This window comes from Sphaerodactylus townsendi, linkage group LG10 (assembly GCF_021028975.2).
Source record: "Sphaerodactylus townsendi isolate TG3544 linkage group LG10, MPM_Stown_v2.3, whole genome shotgun sequence".
In the NCBI taxonomy this organism is placed as follows: domain Eukaryota; kingdom Metazoa; phylum Chordata; class Lepidosauria; order Squamata; family Sphaerodactylidae; genus Sphaerodactylus; species Sphaerodactylus townsendi.
The window spans coordinates 43,322,278-43,346,015 of NC_059434.1; the positions used below are offsets into that span (position 1 = coordinate 43,322,278).

Genomic DNA, 23,738 nt, shown 5'->3' on the forward strand with positions numbered 1-23,738 from the left:
GTTTAGCTGTACAATCCTAAGCAGTTCATCCTCCTGTGACATCTGAAGTCTGCTTAAGGTTGCACTGAAAATTCACTAGCAGAACATTCCTAAACAGAGTTACGCCTCTTTGCCAGTTGACTGCAGTGGACTTAGAAAGACATAATTTTATCTAGGATTCACTGTGTGATTTGATCTTCTAAAGATAACACTATAACTTTCTGCAGAGATGAATGAATTTGAAAGAGGGAAGCACAGGTCAGCAGGCAATGTAGTTTAATCATCAAACTTGTTCTGTTAGATTGCTTTTTTAAAAAAAGGCATTACTGCATGATAGTTTAGCAGGCTGTACTTTATTTACAAACACAACAGTAATTGAATACCCAACAATGGTTCTATTTACATCCAGGAGTTCAAGATATTCCCAAAATATGTAAACATCAAAGTGCAAGCCATACTATTTTCTATTAAGTCAAATGCAAGCATTTATAAAACCTTTCTCCAAATCAAAAAGGCCATTTGATCATCAGGTTGCTATGCTGATACAGTTCTTCATGCTGCAACTGTAAAGTCAAATGGAACACTACAATAATCACATATAAAAACACCAGGTTGGCTACAAGAAACATGATTAAAGTTGTGTTTATTGAATTTCCCAGTTGGGAAATTTCTCCTGTAGCCCCTTCAATACCCCAAAGCCGATCTGGAAAGTTGGGGGACCCTCTAGAACAATATGTGGTATAGTGCTGCAGACAGAGGTGGGAACCATGGATCACAAAGCCTTTCTGCCAGCCCTTTAGGTTCCATTCACAGTATTGCAGGACTGGGAAATTTATTTGCAATCCATGGGAATAACACTTTTCTGTATGTAAACATTCACTAATCTGTCCTTTCAGCTTGCTTATTTAAATTTCAATCACCAAAAAAACTGCCAAAGATTTTGTTCATACACTCTGACCTTCTATTACAATAAACCTTGCGACTTAAACATTTGTCAAAATACAAAACATTTCTTGGACCCATCATCCTCAAATCACCATAAACCACCATGGTTGCCCCTTCTCCTCCAGTTTTTATGGCTAATGCTCACAATAGTCGTTCATAGATGTATACTGTGGTGAGTCAGTGTTGTATTTTGTTCTGCTGAAATGTTAATTCCACAATTTGAATTGGGGTGCTTCTTGTTTCACTGTGTAAATGGCAATAACCCTAGAAAAATTTTAAAAAAAACCCTAGAAAAAAATAACCCTAGAATAATAAATAAATAAATAAATAAATAAAAATAATGCCGAACGTGCAAATAGGTCACAGCAAAACACATGCATTCATTTTATGTGTATGGATTCATGGTTGATGTATGTATAGTAACTGATCCTTCTGAAAAGTCTGTATAAAGAGCAGGTTTTGTTAACTCAGATAATGTTTCTTGTATGGGCCACATTTCTACCCAGATAAATGATGCCTTAAACATTTTCTGGCTGTTCTTTCTTCCAGAGGATCTTTTTTTGTAATTATGCCAAACTTGATTAATCGTTTCCTTAAAAGGCCTTGTAGTCAGTGTGTAAAGAAGAGGGTTCAAGGCACTGTTGATTGGTAATATAAAAATCACTACCCAGGAAGTTATGGAACCTGTAGGGCAGATGGGGAAAAAACATTACTCTACAGTACCAGTAAGACAAGGCATGGTCTATGCGTAGTGATACATGAGCATTCAAGTCCTATTACATGTCTAATCAGAACAGAAAAGCAGAAGAACTTGGCTTGGGTGGGTGATCATATAATTAATTATATCCTGACATACCCTGACATAAAGAAGCATGACTTCTCTGATTTCATCTCTCTAGAATAAAATATCAGAGTGACATTGGCAGGTAAAGAGATTGTAGCTTCAGAGTTCCCAGCCAAAAACTGGAAAATGTGACAGAATAACTAAAAAAAAATTAAGATAATACCTGGAATTTCTACTTGAAGTAAGGAAAGCAATTTTAGTATAAATATGGGAATCCAACACAGTGCATCAGTAAATACGATGAAAAAAAATCGTTTGGCAAGCGTCATCTCTTTCTTCACATGATTCCGGATTTCAGTAGCAGTAATGGCTGTCTGATGAACACTGTAAAACATGCTTCCATAGGAGAACACGATGATGATGAATGCTGTCAAATTAACACCTGTTGCAAAAGACAAGTATATTGACATTGAATCTATATGACTGCCATTCCAGGCCACAATATAAACCTACATCAGTATTACAATAGGCTGCAAGTATTTATTTTATTTAATTATTTTTATGCCTAATAAAGGTTTTTGGATTGAATTGGATAGAGTACACAGGTAAGTCAGTACAACTAACAGGATGGAACATCCAATGAACAAAGAAAAAGAATTTGGATTGCAAAAATCTGAAACCAAGAAGATAGCTGAAACCAAACATGGGCCAAACATGAAACCAAACATGGTATGATTCCATTTTCTCAGTACAGCTTCTGCACTGGCTTAGACACTGTTCCTGGGAATACACACATTCCCTGCATGCACACCTTCTCTGCCCACACCAGACTCCTTTGAGTTACTGATTTTAGAGCTCTCCCTAGCATCCCAACCTGCCCCATTTGCTAAACCCAATCTCTTCTAGGCCATCCCTGCCCTCCACAGCAATAAGGGAAAATCCACTCCCCTAATAGCAGAAGCTATGGCTAACCACCCTCTTCTGACAGTGTGAGTCCCAGGCCACATCTGGCCCACAGACTTTCCCCACTGTGCTGGCTTTCCTCCCAGTCTTGGTGGGTGGTCCTCAAGCCCTCCCTCATCAGGTCCCCCCAGCTCTTCCTTACTGCCTCCTGCTCTTAAGAAAGCAGGCCGTGACCCCTCATGGACAAAATAAAATACAAGTACAAAGATGCTATCCTTTTGTGTATTTTGTGAAAGAAACAGATATTCAGAGAAGATCCTGAGTATCCAAACTGGTTAGTACCTTGTTTGTTGGTAAACAGGGTTCTTCATATATTTGCTGCTTACTGCTGATATAATTCAGTCAATATCCATATATAAGGAATTAGTTTATTTTTCAATTATAAACTAAGCTAAATATAGAATGTACTTACCTAGAAAAATTACAACAGAATAGATTTTACCTCCAGTGCTTTCTGGTTGCTCAGAGTGGAGAGGGAAACAGACACCATTAGTGCCATAGTAATTTTGGAAAAAGTCCTTATTGCTCAGTGGAATGAAAGCAATCACAAATCCTATAATCCAGATGAGAAACAAAATAGAAATTGTCCTGTATCTTCCTCGCTTTAAGCATCTAAATGGGTAAACAATGCAGATGTATTTTTCTAGCGTCAGATAGGTTAATAATAAAACTGACACTTCTGTGGACAAAATGGCCAAAGATCCCACCAGCTGGCACTGAATACTGTCCATCCATAACTGAGCGTGTCTATTGTATTCTCCACGATACTTCAGGTCAAAGGCTCCAATTACAAATAAGTATATGCCCATAAGGCAGTCTGCACCTACAAAGAAAGCGACATACAAGTTCATGGGAGTGCTAAAATAGATTAAAAGTTTTTTTTCATTATATAAGTCAGCTAGAAGAAAAAGAAGAAGAAGCAAGACTTAATAGTATAATTTCTCAGATAGTCTTTAAATTGGGATCCAAATATATCTTCTTTATTTAAGCGACTTTGGAACCCTGCACAGAATTTCCTGTTTCTATACTGATATGACAGCTATAATACTTTGCATATAAATAATTTACAGCTATAATACTTTGCATAGAAATGTTTTCACATTTCATATGTGCAGGCTTTTCTCTGACCCCAAGAGATGGAACTACCCTTCATAATTTTAATGTAAGGGAAATACTCACAGCAGAGAGACACTATTGACATGGTGTGAAGTTTATTCTCTGATCGAATATAAGGCCTCATGCAGATGACAAAGATGTTTCCAAAGCAAGTGACAGCAGACACAACCCAAACAAATACTCTCTGTATAATGCTGGCCAACAAGTTCTCGAAGGAAGAGATTCCATCAGTATTTGGTTTACAACTGCGTACATGAGGGGCATAGCCACAATACTGGAATTTTTTAAAATATCTAAGAAGAAAAAAAGGAAAGGGTTTTGAACCAATTTGCATGCAGTTTGTTATATTCCCCTTCCACCCCATATCTCAGAACACGCATTCAATCAAAGATTTTTATGGATATAATATATATGTGAGATATATTTCTGATTTATATTAATGCTAACAGCTATAAATGGTGTGGAGCAGGATAAAACAGGCTAAAAGCAAGTCTGGAAACAGCAAACAGTCAGTAGAGAGTTAATCTACTCATTTGCTCCTTGATGTCCACACCCAAGCCAGAGCTACAGTTAATACAGTTAATACAGAGTTGTGAATGTGCACCACGCCTTGAATTGAGATGCTGCAACCATTTTCCCCTTCAGCTGTTCCTAAAACCTCCTAAATACTCCCATCCCTGATTTAATCTCACTGCCTTTGCAAAATTACAATAGCCAGAGACTCACTCTGCTGGCCACCTATTCAAGGTGCTAGAAGAAAAGCATGTTAGGTGCCCCACTAGAGGATCCAATACATTGGATAAAGTGTATACCAACATTAAGGATGCCTACAAGGTGATACAATTACCACACTTGGGTCAGTCAGACCATTTGTCACTGTTTCTGGCACCAGCATATATTCCACTTGGGAGGCGGGTGTTGCCTGTAATAAAGACTGTAAAATCCTGGCCTGATGATGCCTCTAAACTACTCAAGATTGTTTTGAGACAACAAATTGGGATGTTTTCTACCACCCAGATCTGGAGGAGTATACCACTGCTGTTCTGAGTTATATCACCTACTGCACAGACATTCTTACTGTGGATAAGCGCATCCGGATTTACTCCAACCATAAACCCTGGATGACAAGGGAGGTTCAGCGACTTTTGCATGACAGGAATATTGCTTTCAGATCTGGTGATGAGGCAAAGTATAGTGCGGCGAGAGCCAGTCTCAAGAGAGGCATTCGACAAGCCAAGATGAGTTATAAGAGAAAAATTGAAGATTATTTTAATAATAACAACATGAGGCAGGTGTGGGCATGGGGATTCAACAAATTACCAATCATATAAACCAACCAATGACATCTCTGTAGATGGGGATTCTTCTTCTCTGGCAGAGGAGCTAAATCACTTTTGCCCGCTTTGAAACAGGTCTATCAGGAAGGGGAGATGACACACAGCCACTAGGGTGATTGCAGCTCACACCCTCACTGTGGAGGAACATGAGGTGAGTGCAAGTTTTGAGGGCTGTGAATCCAAGGAAGCTGCCGCTGGACCGATGGTATTCCCTGCCCGGTGTTAAAGGAATGCGCGAACCAACTGGCTGGTGTTTTACTGGGATCTTTAATCGATCTTTATCCCAGTCCACCATTCCATCTTGCTTTGAAAGCTTTCCACCATTGTTCCACTACCAAAGAGATTTCTGCTGACAATCTTTCAGGATTATAGACCAGTGCGGCACTCACCCCCCATCATCATCATGAAGTGTCTTTGAAAAACTGGTCCATAGGCATATTAGTTCTTGCCTTCCAGATACATTTGATAAACATCAGCCTCGCATATCGACTTAATAGATCTAACGGAGGATGCCATTGCCATTAGCCTCCACACAGCTTTGAACGCGATCTGGAACAGCAGGGGAATTATGTGCGATCGCTCGTTCGGCGGACTTTTTAGTTCCGGGTGATTTAATACAATCTCGCCACAAAGACTGGTGGACAAAACTTGTGGACCTTTGGACTCTCACATTCAATCTGTTTGGTGGATTTAGGATTCTCTTGTCTGGATCGTTCCTGTAGAGGGTTAGACTGGGAAATCGGGTACTTCCTGCAGTTCTTACTTCTAAATATGGGGAACGCTTCACAGGGCTGTGTGTTGAGTCCTTTTACTGTTCACTCCTTTATACATATGATTGTACTCCTGTCTATCATAGTAACACCATTATCAAATTTGCTGATGACACAACGGTGGTGGGGCTCATCTCTGGAGGGGATGAGTCTGCCTATCGGAATGAAGTGGACCGACTGCTCTCATGGTGCAGGGAAAATAACCTGGTTCTTAACACTAACAAGACAAAGGAGCTCATAGTGGACTATAGAAGGAATAGCCAGAAATTCAGCCCTTGACTAGAAATGGAGATCAAGTGGAGCGGGTGACTAGTTTTAAATTTCTGGGCGTTATGATTAAAGAGGATTTGACCTGGGGAGTACAGACTGCCGCGGTGGTTAAGAAAGCCCAGCAAAGACTGTACTATCTAAGACTTTTAAGGAAGCAGCAACTGGATGGAAAACTCCTGGGGTCCTTTTACCGGTGTGCTATAGAGAGTGTCTTAACTTTATGCATCAGTGTATGGTTCTCCAGTTGCACAGTGGCGAATAGGAAGGCGCTCCAAAGGGTGATCACCACTGCACAAAGGATTATCGGCTGCCCTCTCCCCTCCTTGGAAGAAATCTATAATGCCCGAAGCCTAAATAAAGCCCAAAATATTCTGAGGGACCCGTCTCATCCAGCACACTCTCTTTTTAAACTGCTACCATCTGGCAGACGATACAGGGCCCTCAGAACTAGGACAAAGAGGTTTAGAGACAGCTTCTACTCTAGAGCTGTGGCTATGCTAAACTCCGCTGCTTCATATTGATGTATTTGGGGCTGTGTAGGGATGGGTGGAGGATGATGATGTATGAGTCTGAAATTGTGTGCATCGAGGAATGCTGCTGTAAATTTCGTTGTGCGTGCACAATGACAATAAAATGCTTATGCTTATGCTTATGCTTATGCTTATGCTTCTAATGTAATCAAGAAACAATTGACTACCAATCCCCTGGGTTTAGAACAATAGATGGAGATGCTAATTAGCTCAGCTCTGCAACCCAGCACAGATGCAAGAAACGAAACCTAATGCAAAGGGTCTCTTTTCCCACCAAACCAGTGATCCACCCTATAAAAGTCCTGCTCACCTTAAGCTCATTGCTCATTTCTAACCTGAACCTTCCTTGGTCAACTTGGTGTGAGACACGATATCGTCCTTCTACGGGATCTCTGTGCTGGCATAGAGTCCCTGCCTTCTTCTTCGTCTGCTGCATTGGAACCATTAGATAACGTATCACCCTGCTGCCTCCCACTTCCCATTCTATCATCCAAACCTATTTTTCCCACCTTTTTATATCTCTAGGAACTTGTATGTATGTGCCTCTATATCAGTGATGGTGAACCTTTTCGAGACCGAGTGCCCAAACTGCAATCCAAAACCCACTTATTTATCGCAAAGTGCCAACATGGCAATTTAACTTGAATACTGAGGTTTTAGTTTAGAGAAAATGGTTGGCTCCGAGGCATGCGTTACTCGGGAGTAAGCTTGGTGGTAGTTGGTGGCTTTGCTTTGAAGCAACTGTGCAACTCTTCCAATGGGTGAATCACGCCCCTGGGAGGGTTTACTCAGAAGCAAGCCCCATTGCCAACAACTGAGCTTACTCCCAGGTAAAGGATAGCGCTTTAGTTCTTCACAAGAAAATCAGTGGGGTTTAACAGCGCTTAACAGGGTTACCTACACTGCTTCCCCAAAACTAGGTCTTAGGTTTAATGCTAATAATAGAGTCCAGCGGCCCAGGCCAGCCTAGATGTGTGGGGAGGGGCGCGATTTCCCCCCACATGACGAACTCTGTTTGCATGTGCCCACAGAGAGGGCTCTGAGTGCCACCTCTGGCACCCGTGCCATAGGTTCGCCACCACTGCTCTATATCTTACTGTATGTTTGCTTGAAACCAAATTTATATAAACATTTTAAACTTGATTTGGACTCCTTGTGTTACTCTGCGGAACGCTTCATGCTATTTCCCCCCCGTATATATAGTCTCAAAGATCCCAACCTGGCCTCCTCTCACATTGCTAAGTGAGTTATCTCTTCAAAGCTCTGCCAAGCTAAGTTGCTCTCCCCAGTGCTCTGCCAAGCTAAGCTGTTTCCCCAATGTATTTGCCAAACCAAGCTATTCTTCCCCAGTACTAATTCCAAAAGAAATCCTTCCCCCTGTTAAGCTAGGCAACAAGTTCTTGCTTTTTCTTTTAACAAAGCTATGACTACTTTCACATAATCAATGAAAAAAACTTCTTTGAGAAAGAAATACTGAAGAGACATAAAATGATCTGTATTTTTAGTTGATGCTTGTTGAAAATATTGTATGTATTACTGACAACGAACCCTAATTACATTCAATATACGTCATTTTGTAAACTATTGCAGAACTGGAAATAACCTTTTGAACAAGAAGAAACTATTACTAAAGTAGTAGCAAAACAAAATACAAACAATCCCTAAGCCATGTGTGCTATACCAAAGTGAGTGTATTGCTTTAAGAAACAATTTGAACCTCAGGAAAGAAAGCTATTGATGTAGCTTGACCTTTCTCTACTTTAAGCTTTTCTGTCATCAATATATTTCAGTGTGTGTCTGTGTGAGAAAGAGAGAGAGAGTAGAAGAATCATATGCTACACTGGATTCAGTGCTGCATGTGTGGAAAGGAAAAGGTACTTATTTCTGTTAGATGTATAGCAAAGTAAGACACAACACTAATATAATGTTATCTAAATAATGTATACATGGTTCAATGGAATGTCCAACAGATAGTTGTGTGGTCTATTTGATTTGTTTATAAAATTGTATCAGAAGTACCTTGTGCTATGCCTTGTACACCTGGAACAGTTAGTAGAGTAATAATCACTTTTATTTAACACAAACAGATAATAAACAATTTTAGTGCTTGCGACTACGCAAGAACTATGGAGTCCACAGAAATCCCCAATTCTAAAACTCCTGTTTTCAGCTTTCTCTTATTCCCTGTTCAGAAGCTTCTCCCTGGAAAAATGCTGTGAAGTGTTGGCCACTGGGCCAGGCCCTGTTACACAATGGGGAACATTAGTCACTGTTAGGTATATATATTTAATGATATATTTATATATGAGATATATATGATTTAAAATAGCAATTTAAGATACTTACATATGGGAGAGATTTCTAAGAGGACTGAACATTCTTCTATGGATAGTTGTAATTTCAATACCCTCTAGGCTACTATAAACATTGAAAAGAGTTTTAAGTATCATCAATATGTGAAGTCATATACATAGGAAAGCGATTGAAAAGATTACATTGAAAATATATTATTTGATCAGTATAATTAGTATCGTCCATATTTATTTCATGAATTTCCAAAAATGGTCACATAAAATCTACTAAATACACCAACCATTGATCTTTCAGCCCTGCCTAGTTCACACTGAAGTCTGTGATGTCAAAGAAATTTGATTTAAGGAGTTTTCAGAAAGAATACTTTAGAAGACTGTGGGCTTGCTGCTTAGATCTGCTGCTGAAAGGCAACAGTAATGAATGGAAATCCCCACCCCCATGCTGATAAGCATTAGAAAAGTGCCAATTACATGAAAATAATTTTGGTATAACTTATAAAATACTGAAATGCATTCAAATGCTTTGGTAAATATTCACTGAACATCTTTACAGAGCTACAAAATGTTTATCAAAAGGACTACATGCACTTACAGAGAGTTGAGTTTTGCAAGATAATCGAACTGATCTACTTGTATTTTCTGTACTGGATTGCATGAAAGATTTCTGTAAAAAAAACACCCAGTAAATTGTGCTTAAGATAAAAGTTTAATTGGGGGCTACATCATGTTTATTGGACACTTTCCTGACAGGTCAGTTGATTGAAAGTTGTGTGAAAGATTAATGTTAATATTTGCTGGGAATCTGAGAGCATTAAGTTGTGGATGGATGTAACAAAAAATGAATTCAACAAGTGACAATTAAAAGAGTGTCTGCTGAACTTTTAAAAACCCTGAAATAAAGCTATATTTCCCTGAAAAAGGATGTAATTGTTCCACTCAGTATATGCAGACAAAGAGCAATTTCCAAATGGATTGATAAATAGGTGGCAGTTCTCATATACAGGGGTGAACTGATTTCCACCAGTTCCTCAGTGCCTGAAAGAGCTCCAGAGGCACCTGTTGTATCACCATTAAAAAAGCCTTGAATAGATATATCAAATAGTCTTCATCCTGCTTTCAGGAGAGGGGGCGGGGGGTCAAAAAGAACCCCTGCTTGTGTTGTGTCTGTACAAAAGGCAAAGAGAGAGGCTTGTTTTTAAAATAGAAACCTGTCTAAAAGTTTTAAAAATGCTCTCCCAGTTATTGGAGAGGCAGAAGCAGAGCGGAAGAGGGGAGGTGGAGCCAGAAAGAACCCTTGCTTTTGTTGTTCCAGTTGATGTATCTTTACAAGCATATAGAAGCAGAGAGGGAAGTGTGAAAAGCAGTGTGAGGGAGTGGGGGGAGGTGAGACTAGGTGGGTTGGCTGTGGGGGGAGAGAAGAAATCCGGAGCAAAGGTGCACATATAATTCTAACATTATTCCAGTTTTTCTATATCTAGTATAAAACACTAATCACAGTATATGTTATATGCCGAAGTTTTATGAAAACTTACAGTTGTGAGAGCTCCTTCAGGTCCTTAAATAGATACGGAGGAAATGATTCAATCTTGTTGCTAGCCAAGTCTCTGTGGGAAAGTCACTAGAATTTAGATCTAAATAGTAAATTTCTAACTTTACAAGAAGTCACAATAAAGGAGCTATTGCAGTATTTACTTACAATTCTGCTAATCTGTGAAGATGAGAGAAGCTATTTTCATTGAGAGAGTTGATTTCATTTCTTCTCAAAACACTGAAATTATTAGATAGTATGAAATTATGAAAGTATATTAGTATATGCCAGGAGTAACTTCTCCCATTTTTACCTTTTCTGCCTGCCTGTCTAGTAAGACCTTTGGGTCAGGCCCTACTTGTGATCTCAGACAGTGAAGCTGCTTTTACAGTTTTCTTGACTCTGTAGTTGTGCTTGTTCTAGGTCAGTGAAGCAGAGTAAAAGCAGAAGCTAGTTCAAGGCCAAATTGGTTCAACAAGGCTGCTTCTTACTTACAGGACAGTTAAGCTGCTGCAGGAGATGAAAGTGGCATTATTTAAATGATGGATTTTGTTGCCTTCAAAGTCCCTAGAGAATTCAAAAATATTGTTAGTGTAAAGTCATTAATTGTAACAATAAACAGAACTTGCATAGCGTGGAATAGAGCAGTCTTTCTTTGCTCTCTCAGAACTTTTGCAGTAGAAAGTTCATTAGAATCAGATCTCTCGGGAATCAATGGAAATATTTAGAATGTTTTCAGTAGTCATAGTAACAGCTTTTTGCTACACATAATTATTAAACCTTATTTTCTTGCCTTTAGGAAAAGCTCTTTGTCAAATGGGAAATAGCATGTGTTTGGCTCAAATTAAATCTAAAGTTTAACTGTTTTAGAGACAGATGGACTCACAACCATTGCAGCCTTGGCATATGCTGACAAAGGTGTTCATCGGGCAACTGTTCAAGAGCATTATTCATCAAAACTCTGGAAAAAAGTAAAAGGAAAACACCAAGATGTTAGCTTGATGGCAATGAATGTGTGGTTTCATATTTATGACTGTATCACAACAACTTGAGCTTTGTTTGCGTAATGTCCCTATAACGGCCATGGAAGGCTAGTGTAGCTTGGTACGCCATGGAAGCATTGGTGTGAGACCAGGAGTCATGGCAGGGTGTTGCATGGTGCCCAGTGACTGGGCACTGGTTGATTTGCCCCAGGGAGGGCAAATACACCGGCGTAAGCCCATGCTGTCTCCAGAGGCTGATTCGGCCCTCCGTCTGAATTGGGCTGCCTGGCTTCCAAACGTTTTATACTCTGGATTTTAACATGTGTATGTATTTTGTTGCCTGTATTTTTGTTGGTTGTTATGTATATTTGTTGGCTGTATTTTTAATGGTTGTTAATCTGAATAATTTATCTTGTTCTTTTTTGTGAACTGCTTCAATCAGGTTTCTGAAGAGGTGGTATAGAAATGTTTTAAATAATGAATATAAATAAATATTGTTAACAGAAGTATGAGAAATGTATACTAGTACTAGGGATATACTATATCAGAAAGTATGAAATATATTTGTATGTCAAAGCAGAACTGTTAAAATCACACGGGATACAACTACTTTATAGAGTGAGATAACCATCATTTTATTTTGGGTTGTTGAACTTCAGCTCTGAAGTTTATCATTTCAAATGTCCTATAAACTATATTTTTATTTATTTTTATTATAGTAATATAGTGACATTACCTTCAAGAAGACTAAAATGTTCCTCCAGCTGGTTTCTGTAATGTATCTATTTTTACCATCCATCCATTATTTTACATAGATATTATCTTGTCAATATCAGAAAACAAAAAAACTGTACCTAAACCAAAGTTACACAAAAATGTATTGATTGTTACACAATCAAATCTAACAATCACGTTGTTTCTTATATATATATAAACACAATTCATAATTTATCATGTATACCTATAGTTCCTAATTACTAACTTAAAACAAAAGTTCATACAGTCCAAAATTTTACTGATTCTAAATCCAGTTGAAGCTGGATTTCAAATCCAGTTGCAACTTTAAATCTTTTTAGTCCGAAATTGTACTAAAACCTTTTGGACTAAAAAAGCCCTAAAAGCTGATGAACAACTGGATTTGGAATCATTAAAAATTCTGGACTTTATGAACTTTGGTTTTGGTACAATTGTTTTCTGACATTGCTAGTATATCTGTACCAATCCCTCCCTGTTTGTAGATAGAGGGTTTATCTAATGGCAATGGCAAATTAAACACCATAAAAAGGTAACTGGTGCAGATTAAAGTACTTCAAAGGGACCTGAACCCATCTTGTGCAATTCAGTACCTGAACGAGTTAAAATTCCCCTCAAATAGGTCAGGGTTCATGAGTATTTATGTTCTAAGCAATGTTTTAAATTAACATCTCAATACTTACAAGAGAATAAGTGAGTTGAGCCCATAAAAGGTTAGTGGAAAGATGCATTTGATCTTATTATTTTCAATTATTCTGTAAATCAGAAAAAAATGTTTCTCAGTATAAAAAATAGTGGTTGTGGAAAATTATCAAAAGACAATTGAATTATCAAAAGACAATAGAAACTATTATTTCCAAAGAAGGTTTATATACTTTTTTTGGAAATAAAAAATTGTAAAAATGTGAACAATTTTCTAGTCATTTGCTTCAATGACTTGATTAGTGGCTTGACATCATTTCACAGAGCACATCCTCAGAGGTAGAAACCCTTATTTCCAGAGAAATTTTATATACTATCTTTTTAAAATTAAAAATGTAAAAATGTGGATAATTTTCTTGTCATTTGCTACAATGATTTGATTAGCACCTTGACACCATTTTACAGAGCATAACTTCACAGATAAAAAATATGTCATAGTTTCCATAAGACAATACTTGACATGAAAAGGCGTACAGAGGAATATGTCAAACGTTTGTTCTTTAGAATATTGTCAGTGTGTCATTATTCATTCCAAATTGTCATTATTAATAAAAATAGATATTCTTTTAAAATATAAAAGTTGTAACCATGTCAAGCTTTCTAGTGACTGGTGTTGATTCTGGTGGCTGGAATGATGAAGAGAGACCTATGTGTCAAAATTGCCTTGACCAATTTAAACGCTATCCTTTCACATTTTAAACAAGCAAAATTTAAGTGAGATTTCCGCTCCCTCCTGTGCAGTATATTTCCAGATAATTATGGTGGATGATTTGCTACAGTTTTGCTTGTTTAAGGCTGTTTTGAATTTCTATTGAGAAAAAACAATCCCCGTAAAAGATATGGAGTGGATAGTTTTCTCCACATACCGTGTTTCTCCGAAAATAACACATCCCCTGAGAATAAGACGTAGTAGAGGTTCTGCTGAAGTGCTAAATATAAAATATCCCCCGACGTAGCAAAGTTGTTGTTTGGAAGCATGCCCGTCGAACAGAACACCAGAGCATGCAGCTGTGGAGCGGAAAAATAAGACATCCCCTGAAAATAAGACATAGCGCATCTTTGGGAGCAAAAATTAATATGACACTGTCTTATTTTCGGAGAAACATGGTAGTAGAACTCCCTTTCTAGAAGGAGCCTTTTGATTAAAAACTGCAATTCTTCCCATACTCTTGGAAGCAAAGCACCTAACAAGAAAGGGAAGAGGACATACCACAGAGCATTTCATTGAAGAGACTACTGCTATTTTAGGGAGGTCATCTGAGTTAGAAACAATATGACTCCCTTTCCTTGGAAAAGCATTTGCTTGGGGAGGATGTTAACATAATATGCATTCTGGATTTAAATCAGAACTGTGAAAATACTGTACTGTGAAATACTACATGAAAATAATGCAGTGATGGCGAACCTATAGCACGAGTGCCAGAGGTGGCACTTGGAGCCCTCTCTGTGGGCACGTGCACACAGACTTTGTCATGGACACTAGAGCTACAGCATTCTAATCTGAGGTGGGTGGGGGGTGGAAAATCACATCTTGAGTGTGATACACACATCTAGGCTGGCCTGGGCCACTGAGCCCGATGTGCACCCACGGTGGTGAGCAGGGAGGATTTGGCTGGTGGGCCTGGTGCCTGTGCTCTGGGTGGCTGCTGCCCGAGGGGGAGGCGTAGAGGAGGCAGAGATGCTAGAGAGGCACAGAGCAATGAGTGCGGGACTTGCTGAAGGCTACAGCAGGCTGGCCCCTGCTTGAGCGGGTGGGGCGGAGGAAGAGGGAGCCAACCGTTTTTTTCTAAACTAAAACCTCAGCATTCAGGTTAAATTGCCGTGTTGGCACTTTACCATAAATAAATGGGGTTTGGGTTGCAATTTGGGCACTCAGTCTCAAAAAGGCTCGCCATCGCTGAAATAATGTGTCATGTTCTCTCAGTTATGTGGATTATATGTGCATGGTCAAGGTGACAAATTAACATATTGTGCAGATTATACACTTAAACCAATGCAAAAGCAGTACGTACAGCCATTCAAGTTTATGTAAATCTTCAAAGACACGAGGTTTCAGGTAAGTTATGTTGTTGTGACTTAGGTATCTAAAACAAAAGCAACACATTACAATAGGCAACTGTGTTAGAAGGTTATTGATTGGGTAAATTATGTTTGTGATTCATCCTTCCTTTAAATTGTTCTAAATTGTATTAAACACACGGTAACTCTTTGACTTGTCTAAAGTCGTGCATGAGTTTTGTCTAAAACCATGCCTAGCAATTAAAAATGGCATCCCTTGCATGCCACCCCTCCCTCCTAGGCCAGCCGTCCCCAGGAGGGGATGGTAGTGAGTGAGGGGTGACATGCAAGTGAATGGAGGGAGGGAGAGGGGGGCACGGTATCTGGACATGACCCATCCACCCTAGCAGAGGGAGGGAGATGGGAGGGAGGGAGGGGTGACATCCAAAGGAGGGGAGGGGGCCTGGCATCTGGACAATAGAGTTACAGCATTCTAATCTGAGGTGGTTTCCGCATGGGGAAAAAACAGTGCTCCAGGGATGGAAAAAACCCGATCCCTGGAGCACTGTTCACACAGAAGGCGCTGCTGCATTTCAGCAGTGCTGTCCTGGCTCCCCTGAAGTGGCGTGAAGCCGCAGCTTCCAAAACTCCCTCAGGGGGTGAGTTTTTTTGGAATACCCCAGTTGCCACCTGTTGCCTAGCAAACAGCAACCGGTGGAAGCCAGCGTATTCCCATGACGCTCCCGAACAGCTGCCTACCTTTTCCCTGCCTTGCATCGCTCTGAGGATGGAATGGGACACGCCTCCTTGCCTCCGTTGCTTCAGTGTTCGCTCTGGCCATGGGGCATGTCCCCTTCCCTCCTGAGAGCGACGAAAGGCAGGGAAAAGGTAGGCCGCTGTTTGGGGGACTGCGCGGCTGTGCGGAGTGTGCTCTGCCAGCCGCGCAGCCTGTGGGGCCGTTCATGCAAACGGCCCCAGGGCTTGCATCGGCATCAATCATGCCGATGCAAACCCACAAGCCTGCATGTGCAGAAACCGCCTTATTTACCTCAGAAGAATATAATTTTGCTTAGGGTAATATTGCAGGTCATTATACCACATTTAAGGATGTTTTGTAATGACCCTAAACATCATCCTCATCCTCATCCTCATCCTCATAATTTGGATTTATACCCTCTTTTCCTTTCCTGTAAGAAGACTCAAAGGGGCTTACAAACTCCTTTCCTTTCATCTCCTCATAACAGACACCTTGTGAGGTATGTGGGGTTGAGAAACTTCCAAAGAACTATGACCAGCCCAAGGTCAATGTAATACAAAACAAAGCCTGAGACAGTATAAATGTCAATCATAAACAGCAAATCCCCTGTCTGGCTCTAATACAGAATTAAAAACTCCATTTTAATATAAACATTTTAAAATACATCAATGAACATATAAATAGAAATATAAATTATATGTTCATTGATGTATTTTAAAATGTTTATATTAAAATGGAGTTTTTAATTCTGTATTAGAGCCAGACAGGGGATTTGCTGTTTATGATTGACCAGCCCAAGGTCACCCAGCAGGAATATAGGAGTAGGGGGAAAATCCAGTTCACCAGATAAGACTGTGCTGCTCACACAGGGGAATGGGGAATCAAACACATTTCTCCATATTAGAGTCCACCTGCTCCTAACCTGACTCATCGTGCTTTGGTGGTTGGTTTGTAGAGGTAGCTTAGCTGCGTGGCCTTGGAGACTTCCATTAACAACGGACTCATTAACAACACTTTCTATTTATGTATGGATGATAGTTTCTGCTCCAAAGCTATTTTTAAAATAATTTTAAAGTATTTAAAATATTGATAGGTTCTATTGTATAACTGCAGAGGAGATACCTACAGCTTTGTCAGATTGTAAAGACCTCTGAAAGCATATCCTGACACAAAACTTATTTCATTATCTTGAAGATACCTGTGGAAATAAAAATATTCAAATAAACATGTTGACAATAGTAATGAATGATGGGGCAATCTTAAATGAAGTTAAAGCCTTCTAAACTTTTCGTGGATTTAGAATGGTGTAGCTCTACTTAGGGTTACATTGATTATATCTCTGACCAAAACAGTGCACTTTAATACAGCATTTAAGGGATGCTTTCAAGACTACGTTAAAAGTCAAGCCCTGCTCATAGAATATTAGAGGCTGGTTAAGGGTTAAGTTTAAGATCAAGGCAAATAAAATTACTGCATTCTGTAATTCAAAATTTTAGGTATATGAAATGACCTCCTTTTCCTGTGAAATTAGCTGCATGTAAACTTGTGACCAGAAGAGGGTGCTGCAAAATATAAAAACATCTGCACTAGATGACATCTAGTGGAAAAGAAGAGCTAAGGGGATGTTATTTACTACCTTATGGTATTTACCTACATGCCATGTAGAGCTGCACCTTTCCACATTAAACCGTTCCAGGTCTGTTGGCAACTGTCAACCCCAGTCAGGGCTAAAATACTTTTAAAAATACAATATCTGGGAGATTTCAGATCCTGAATCAATAGTACAGTAACATGGCAAGATATGATCTTTAATGTGTGCTGCATCTCATAAGTATGTATTTGCTTGCTTGGGTATGTGTGGCAAGTCTGCTTTTCTCTCCTACTATTCTCAGTCCGCCAGACTGGCAAGTTGTCACTGCTGGGGGCTGAGTGTGGGCCAATGCCTCTATTTTCCCTTAATTTCTGTGATGATGAGTGCTTTCCACTATGCAAAACTTTTTTCTCTTTCTACTAAGAAAAAGAAAGACTATGTCCGAGGATGAGCTGTTGTCTGTGTCCTCCCACAGCATGTCCAAGCAACAATTTTGTCCCAGCCTAGCAGTGACAGATCCAGTCTCAGAGAATAAACATGAGCTGGGAAATTGTACTTGATGGGAAGATCAGCTAACTGTTCTGATTGAATGTTGTCTCTTCAGACACATATTTTGTGAGTCGTTCTGTTCACTGTCGTGATTCAGCAAAGCACCCCTCGTGTTCTTAGGAACTTAGAAGTTAAAAAAACCACTTAACCATCTGTAATTTGCTAATTGCCTTTCTAGATATAATTGTTATTTCCCCCTTGTTTTATTTGTCTGTCTATTGTATTCTATTTTGCCCTTCATCTAAAGAGTTGACTATGGCACATATTTTATCTTCACAATCCTGTAATGTAAATTAGGACAAAGTGACCTGCCTAAGATCACCCAGTAAATACAGCTGAGTGAGGATGAGAACTCAAGTCTCCTGAGTCCAACACTCTGCCCAGTATACCATGCAGTTTTCCTGCTTCCCGATAATGTGATAGATATTAAGGGATTAGTTTACTAGAAATTAAGATAAAAGTAGTCCCCCGTGCAAGCACTGGGTCATTACTGATCCAGCGACATCACATCACAATATATACTAAGCAAACTTTTCTTTACACCATCTACATTTTACCCCACCAAACTGGGTACTCATTTAATTGACTTTGGAAGGATGGAAGGCTGTGTCAACCTTGAGCCAGCTATCTGACACCAACTTCTGTTGGGATCAAATTCAGGTCATGAGAAGCGCTTTAACTACAATATTATGGCTTACCACTCTGTGCCATGGGGCTCCATTACTGAAATCTGAGGCCTTTTCTGCACAAGCCATTTACCACATTTCCAGGATGATAATGAAACATTTCCTCCGAGGAGTTCTGTACTGTTTCCCACCTCCCTCTTGGTTGTGGAAATGTTTTCATCCACATTTTTTGCCATTGTTTCTGAAAATTCTTTTATGGCAATGTTTCTGTCTGAAATGATTCTAAGCCAGCTTCCCTCACAGAACAGTCACATTGAAATGTTATTTCTTTCCCACTAAAATCACAGATTGCTTTCCACTCCCCCTGCGCAGTTGGCAAATCATCCCTTCACTGCTTGCTCCACCATTTTATTTGGGGGGGGGGGATTCCTAACTTCACTCTTCTTTTTCTCTCTTAATTTTTCTCATTTTCATGTGTCTCTCTACTCCCCCCCCCCCATTTTTACGGAACATCGAATCAGTTAATCTATGTAGCACTGCTGCAGCGCATGGGTGGGAAAGGTTTTTAAAAATTACAGCAGTCAGAAAATGTTTCAAGGAGGGAGCAAACATTGAGGTAAACAATGGGATTGAAAACACCTTCAAAATTGGGTAAGTACTGTATATAGAAAAGGCCTGAGAAATATTGGAAAAAATATGAGGGTACAAATACAATAGATTAAAACCAATGTAACCAGCTTAAAGAGTTTTTGGGGAACTTAAGGCATACAAAAGGACTTTTGTCACCAGATCTTGACAAATATATCCTGTCAATTTCAGCTATCATTAAATAGTGATGGAATCATAGCGTTAATCTGAGCTCACACTATCAATTCAAGAGATTGCTAACACCTGATAGAGTTTGCACCTCTCAGCTTGCCTCCCACAGGGGGGCAATTGTCCAGAAGAAAACAAACTAGTTTATACCAGTAGAATCAGACAATGAAATAAATCATATTTCCAGTTATGCAAAAAATGTTTCATGTGATCTTTTTTCTCAATCACTGTGCCACAAAAAAAATGACTTTGCAACAATCTGAAGTTAAAACGTTGTCTTACAATTTTTTAAGATCCTGATATTTCTTGAAACAGTTGTCAGCAAGCTTTTTCAGAAGATTTCTTTTCAGGGACCTGTAATAAATAAAAAGTTTACGGGGTAAACTTGCTCACCATGCCACTTCCCACTATAGCAGACCTAACTTTCACTCTGGTGGTAACAAGTACAGTTGGTACACTTCTAAATTATTCTATAAAGATCATTTAAAGTGGGTATCCATGTCAGGCCCTGACTTGGATGGCCTGATCTCATCAAATCTTGGAAGATAAGCATGCTTGACCACCAAGGAAGTACAGGTTTACTATACAGAGGAAGGCACTGGCAAACTACTTCTGTCTGATTCTTGCTTTGAAAATTCACAAGGTTTCCATCAGTCAGCAGTGTCTTGACTGCAATTTCCACCATGATATATATCAGAGTGGCCAGCTTTTAAAAATTGTTCCTACTCTTGTCTTGGAACTGAGGCTGGGTGTATACAAATGAAGCAGGAAAATCCCTTCATCACTTTCCTAGCCAGGAAAAATCTCTCCTGCTAAATTTCTGCGTGTGAGAAGTATGCAAGAGGTAACACAAAGAAAGTTGGCATGTTTTGTGCTCATGTTTATGTCATTTCATTATTTGTTCTATTGGTTATTTTTCCCCCAACAGATGCAATCCCAGCCATGCCTGATAACTAGCATTAGCCACGATGTTTTGCTGAACCAGGAGAGAATGTAGGCAGCACTACAGAGGGGAAAAGATAGGCAAAGTATCAACACTTCTCTGCCCACGCCTCATCCTGATACTGAGCTGGCATTCATTTAACCAGTCCATTCTAGCGATGGGTTTAACTTTTTTTTTAAAAAAAAACTTTATTTTATTTCATTTAAAAACTAAATGAGAATGATTATCTGACCAACTGTTGTCTACCATAGGCCCACTTCAGATGCTGTTTTAAATCAATGGAATCACCTCAGACAATGCACAAAGTTAAAAAAAAAACCCTCATATTTTGGAAAACATTTTTTCTAATCTTGCAGAAAATACAATGCAAACTGCAGTACAATAAAAACTTCAAATGTATTGAAAGACATTGAGAAGAGTCTCCTTTTTAAATCTAAGTGCTGCTTAACATTAACAGCTTCATTCAAGGAATCAATGAAATAAACATGATCACAGGAAACAAACCTACTTTAATTTTCCTGCATTTAACCAACACGAACCCAGGGGTGTAGCTAGGGTAAATGGAGCCCGGGGCAAAATCTGAGTTTTGCGCCCCCCCCTCATACGGGCAGCGTCCCTCCCCCCACCACGAACAAACAACATTTTTTGCACCAGGTCATCTCAAAGTCACCATCGCATTATAGAACATGCCCCAACACACAAATCTGAACACACCCAGGGCTCCCTAGTTTAAACAACACTGAAAGTGATGTTATTTTTTTGAAGGTGGGGAATCCACCCTGAAACAGCATCACTTTTAATGTTGTTTAAACTACAGAGCCCAGATTCTCCTTTTAAATCCACCTTAAGGGGATACTCTGGGCTCCCTAGTTTAAACAACATTGAAAGTGATGCTGTTTCAGGGTAGATTCCCCACCCCAAACAGCATCATTTTCAAAGTTGATTATTGTGGGTTTTCTGGGCTGCGTGGCCGTGGTCTGGTATATCTTGTTCCTAATGTTTCACCTGCATCTGTGGCTGGTATTTTCAAAGGTGCATCACAGAGAGAAGTCTATTATACACTGTGTCCAGCCTTCTCTTATAACAGACTTGTCTTTGTGATACACCTCTGAAGATGCCAGCCACAGATGCAGGTGAAACATTAGGAACAAGATATACCAGACCACGGCCACACAGTCTGTAAAACCCACAACAACCAGTTCAATCTGGTTTTGAAAGCCTTCAACAATACTTTCAATGGTTTTAATCTAGGGGAGCCAAGATTCTCCCTTTAAATCCACTCCAAAGAGAGAACCTGGGGAAAATTTGAGGGTGCCTGTCAGGGAGCAATGTTTAAGCTAACAGTACCAAACTTTTAGGCTATCTTCAGGAGACTCTCCTGATGAAACCACCCAGTGTATTGAAGTTGGTTCATGAGGCCCAAAGTTATGGACCCTCAAAAGTTAAGCCCTATTTACCATTAGCTCCCATTGGAAACAATGGGGATGGGGGCACCCCTTTTGGGGGTCCATAACTTTGGACCCCTGAACCAACCTTCACCAAACCTGGGTGGTATCAGCAGGAGACTCTCTGGATGAAACCACCCAGGTTTAGTGAAGTTTGATTCAGGGGGTCCAAAGTTATGGACCCTCAAAATGGTAGCCCCATTCACTATTAGCTCCCATTGGAAACAATGGAGTATGGGGTCACCCATTTTTGGGGTCCATAACTTTGGACCCCCTGAACCAAACTTCACCAGATTTGGCTGGTATCATCAGGAGAGTCACCTGACAATAGCCTGAAGTTTTGGTGCCGCTAGCCTAAAAACTGCGCCCCCTGCAGGCCAGAAATGAAACAAAACCTGAAAAATAGAAAAAGCCACAAACGAACCTGCAATTTTTGCGCCCACCACAAGGTGGCGCCCGGGGCACATGTCCCCGGATGTCCCCATGGTAGCTACGCCTCTGCACGAACCCTAGAGGGCCTCACAATATACCAAATTGTTTGGGCAAAGAATTCAGAAATGGATTTACTCCAAGAACCAACTTAATATATTATATGATGGCAACAGGTTCCCCACAATATGTCTTACACTACAAGCAAAGGAGCTTAATTAAATGAAATGTGTCTTCTCTAAATCAGGAAACTTGTAACACAATGCTAAGTACAGTTGCACCTTTCCAAGACCTATTATGCATGGAGCGTTTTCCCTGGGGAAAGGAAGGCCAACAGGGCCATGTTGCATGGAGGTGTGTGGGGCGGACTAAGGTCAGAAACAGATGATCACCACAACTGGGTTACCCCCATGTTGGTGAGGACAATGGCCCCTCCAGCCCAATTCTTGCGCCTGTAACTAGTGTGTCATCTCATTGCAGGAGTGAGCACCCCCTGGTGGAGCAGCAAGAAAGGAGAATGAAGTAATGGCTGTGAAGTTGAAATGGGACAGCTGCAGGATGGCAAGGAGCTGGGGTGAGCTAAAGCTGGGCGGGGGGGGGAAGGAGGCAGCTGGGCCAATGGCATGGAATGCACAATCACCTGACACAAGAATTCACCAGGCAGACCTTGGACTGCAGCTAACACCTTGCATGCCATTGCCACTTTCCCCAACAGATGTCCTTTTTCAAAATAGCACATGCTAGTTAACCATTAGCAGTGAACAAGAAGTCTTGGGTGACAGAAGCCTTGACTTATAGGGTTCTGTCAGCTTTTTCATTCAGTTCCCTTTCTTGTTATGTTCCCACATCCTACGTGGCATTTGTTCATGCTTGTTTCATGGTTTTCAGCACAGCCTTTTTTGTGGTCAATGGGTCCCCTGGAAAAGCAGGTACAATCCAGCCCTCTACTAATGTCGACTTTCAGGTTGATTCCCAGAATGCTTAATGGAGCTGCTTGAAGAGAGAGGAGCACCTACACACCAAATACCAAACTTGTATTTCATTCTGAATAATTCTGTCATGTGGTATGAAGGTCAAAAGGGTCCCAGGCAAATGATTAGGGACTGCAGATTCATTGGCTTTTAACACTGTAGCCTGGAGAAAAGAGGTTTAAAAGTATACCCAGACATTGCTTCTTCTTTACTTACATCATAGTAATATTTGAAGAAACTGAAGGGATTGCACTCAAATTGGCATCATCACAATCAAGCTCTAGTCCTCGGCAGAGACATTCTGTTGGAACAGAATCAACCACTGGATGAAGACAATATCACAGATGTAGTAGTATTGGAGTGATAATGTGGAAAGACAAGAAGAAAATATAGAATAAAAGCATCAATTAGAATAAAGTCACACTTCATTACACAGCAAGATACCTATTGGAAACATATTTATATCCTTAGGCTGTTAGATAGGCTGTTAGACAGTGCTGGGGTGGAGTCAGCAGTTGTGGTCCACATTGGTACCAATGACATTGGGAAATGTAGCCGGGAGGTTCTGGAAGCTAGTGGAAACATATTTATAGCCTTAAATATCTAAACAAAATCAGATATGAAGGCAGGAAGCCAGCAGG

The 23,738-nt window shown here is 40.0% G+C and overlaps 1 protein-coding gene across 2 annotated transcripts in view; it reads right to left on the reverse strand.

The window, feature by feature from the left end:
• Positions 1–313: 313 nt before the first annotated feature.
• The window catches only part of RXFP1 (relaxin family peptide receptor 1), a 40,885-nt gene continuing 17,460 nt past the window's right edge, over positions 314–23,738 (reverse strand). The window contains exons 4-18 of one of the 2 annotated variants that reach the window (XM_048510094.1): positions 23,314–23,419; positions 19,592–19,663; positions 16,854–16,925; positions 14,985–15,056; positions 12,954–13,025; positions 11,421–11,495; positions 11,030–11,101; positions 10,703–10,774; positions 10,539–10,610; positions 9,599–9,670; positions 9,041–9,112; positions 3,851–4,080; positions 3,084–3,494; positions 1,932–2,150; positions 314–1,608 (exon numbers count right to left, since the gene is read on the reverse strand). In XM_048510094.1, coding sequence (XP_048366051.1) covers positions 1,310–1,608; positions 1,932–2,150; positions 3,084–3,494; positions 3,851–4,080; positions 9,041–9,112; positions 9,599–9,670; positions 10,539–10,610; positions 10,703–10,774; positions 11,030–11,101; positions 11,421–11,495; positions 12,954–13,025; positions 14,985–15,056; positions 16,854–16,925; positions 19,592–19,663; positions 23,314–23,419 — 1,988 coding nt within the window. In that variant the 3' untranslated portion in view covers positions 314–1,309. The remainder of the gene's footprint in view (positions 1,609–1,931; positions 2,151–3,083; positions 3,495–3,850; positions 4,081–9,040; positions 9,113–9,598; positions 9,671–10,538; positions 10,611–10,702; positions 10,775–11,029; positions 11,102–11,420; positions 11,496–12,953; positions 13,026–14,984; positions 15,057–16,853; positions 16,926–19,591; positions 19,664–23,313; positions 23,420–23,738) is intronic. The other variant, XM_048510095.1, reaches the window with a different exon arrangement.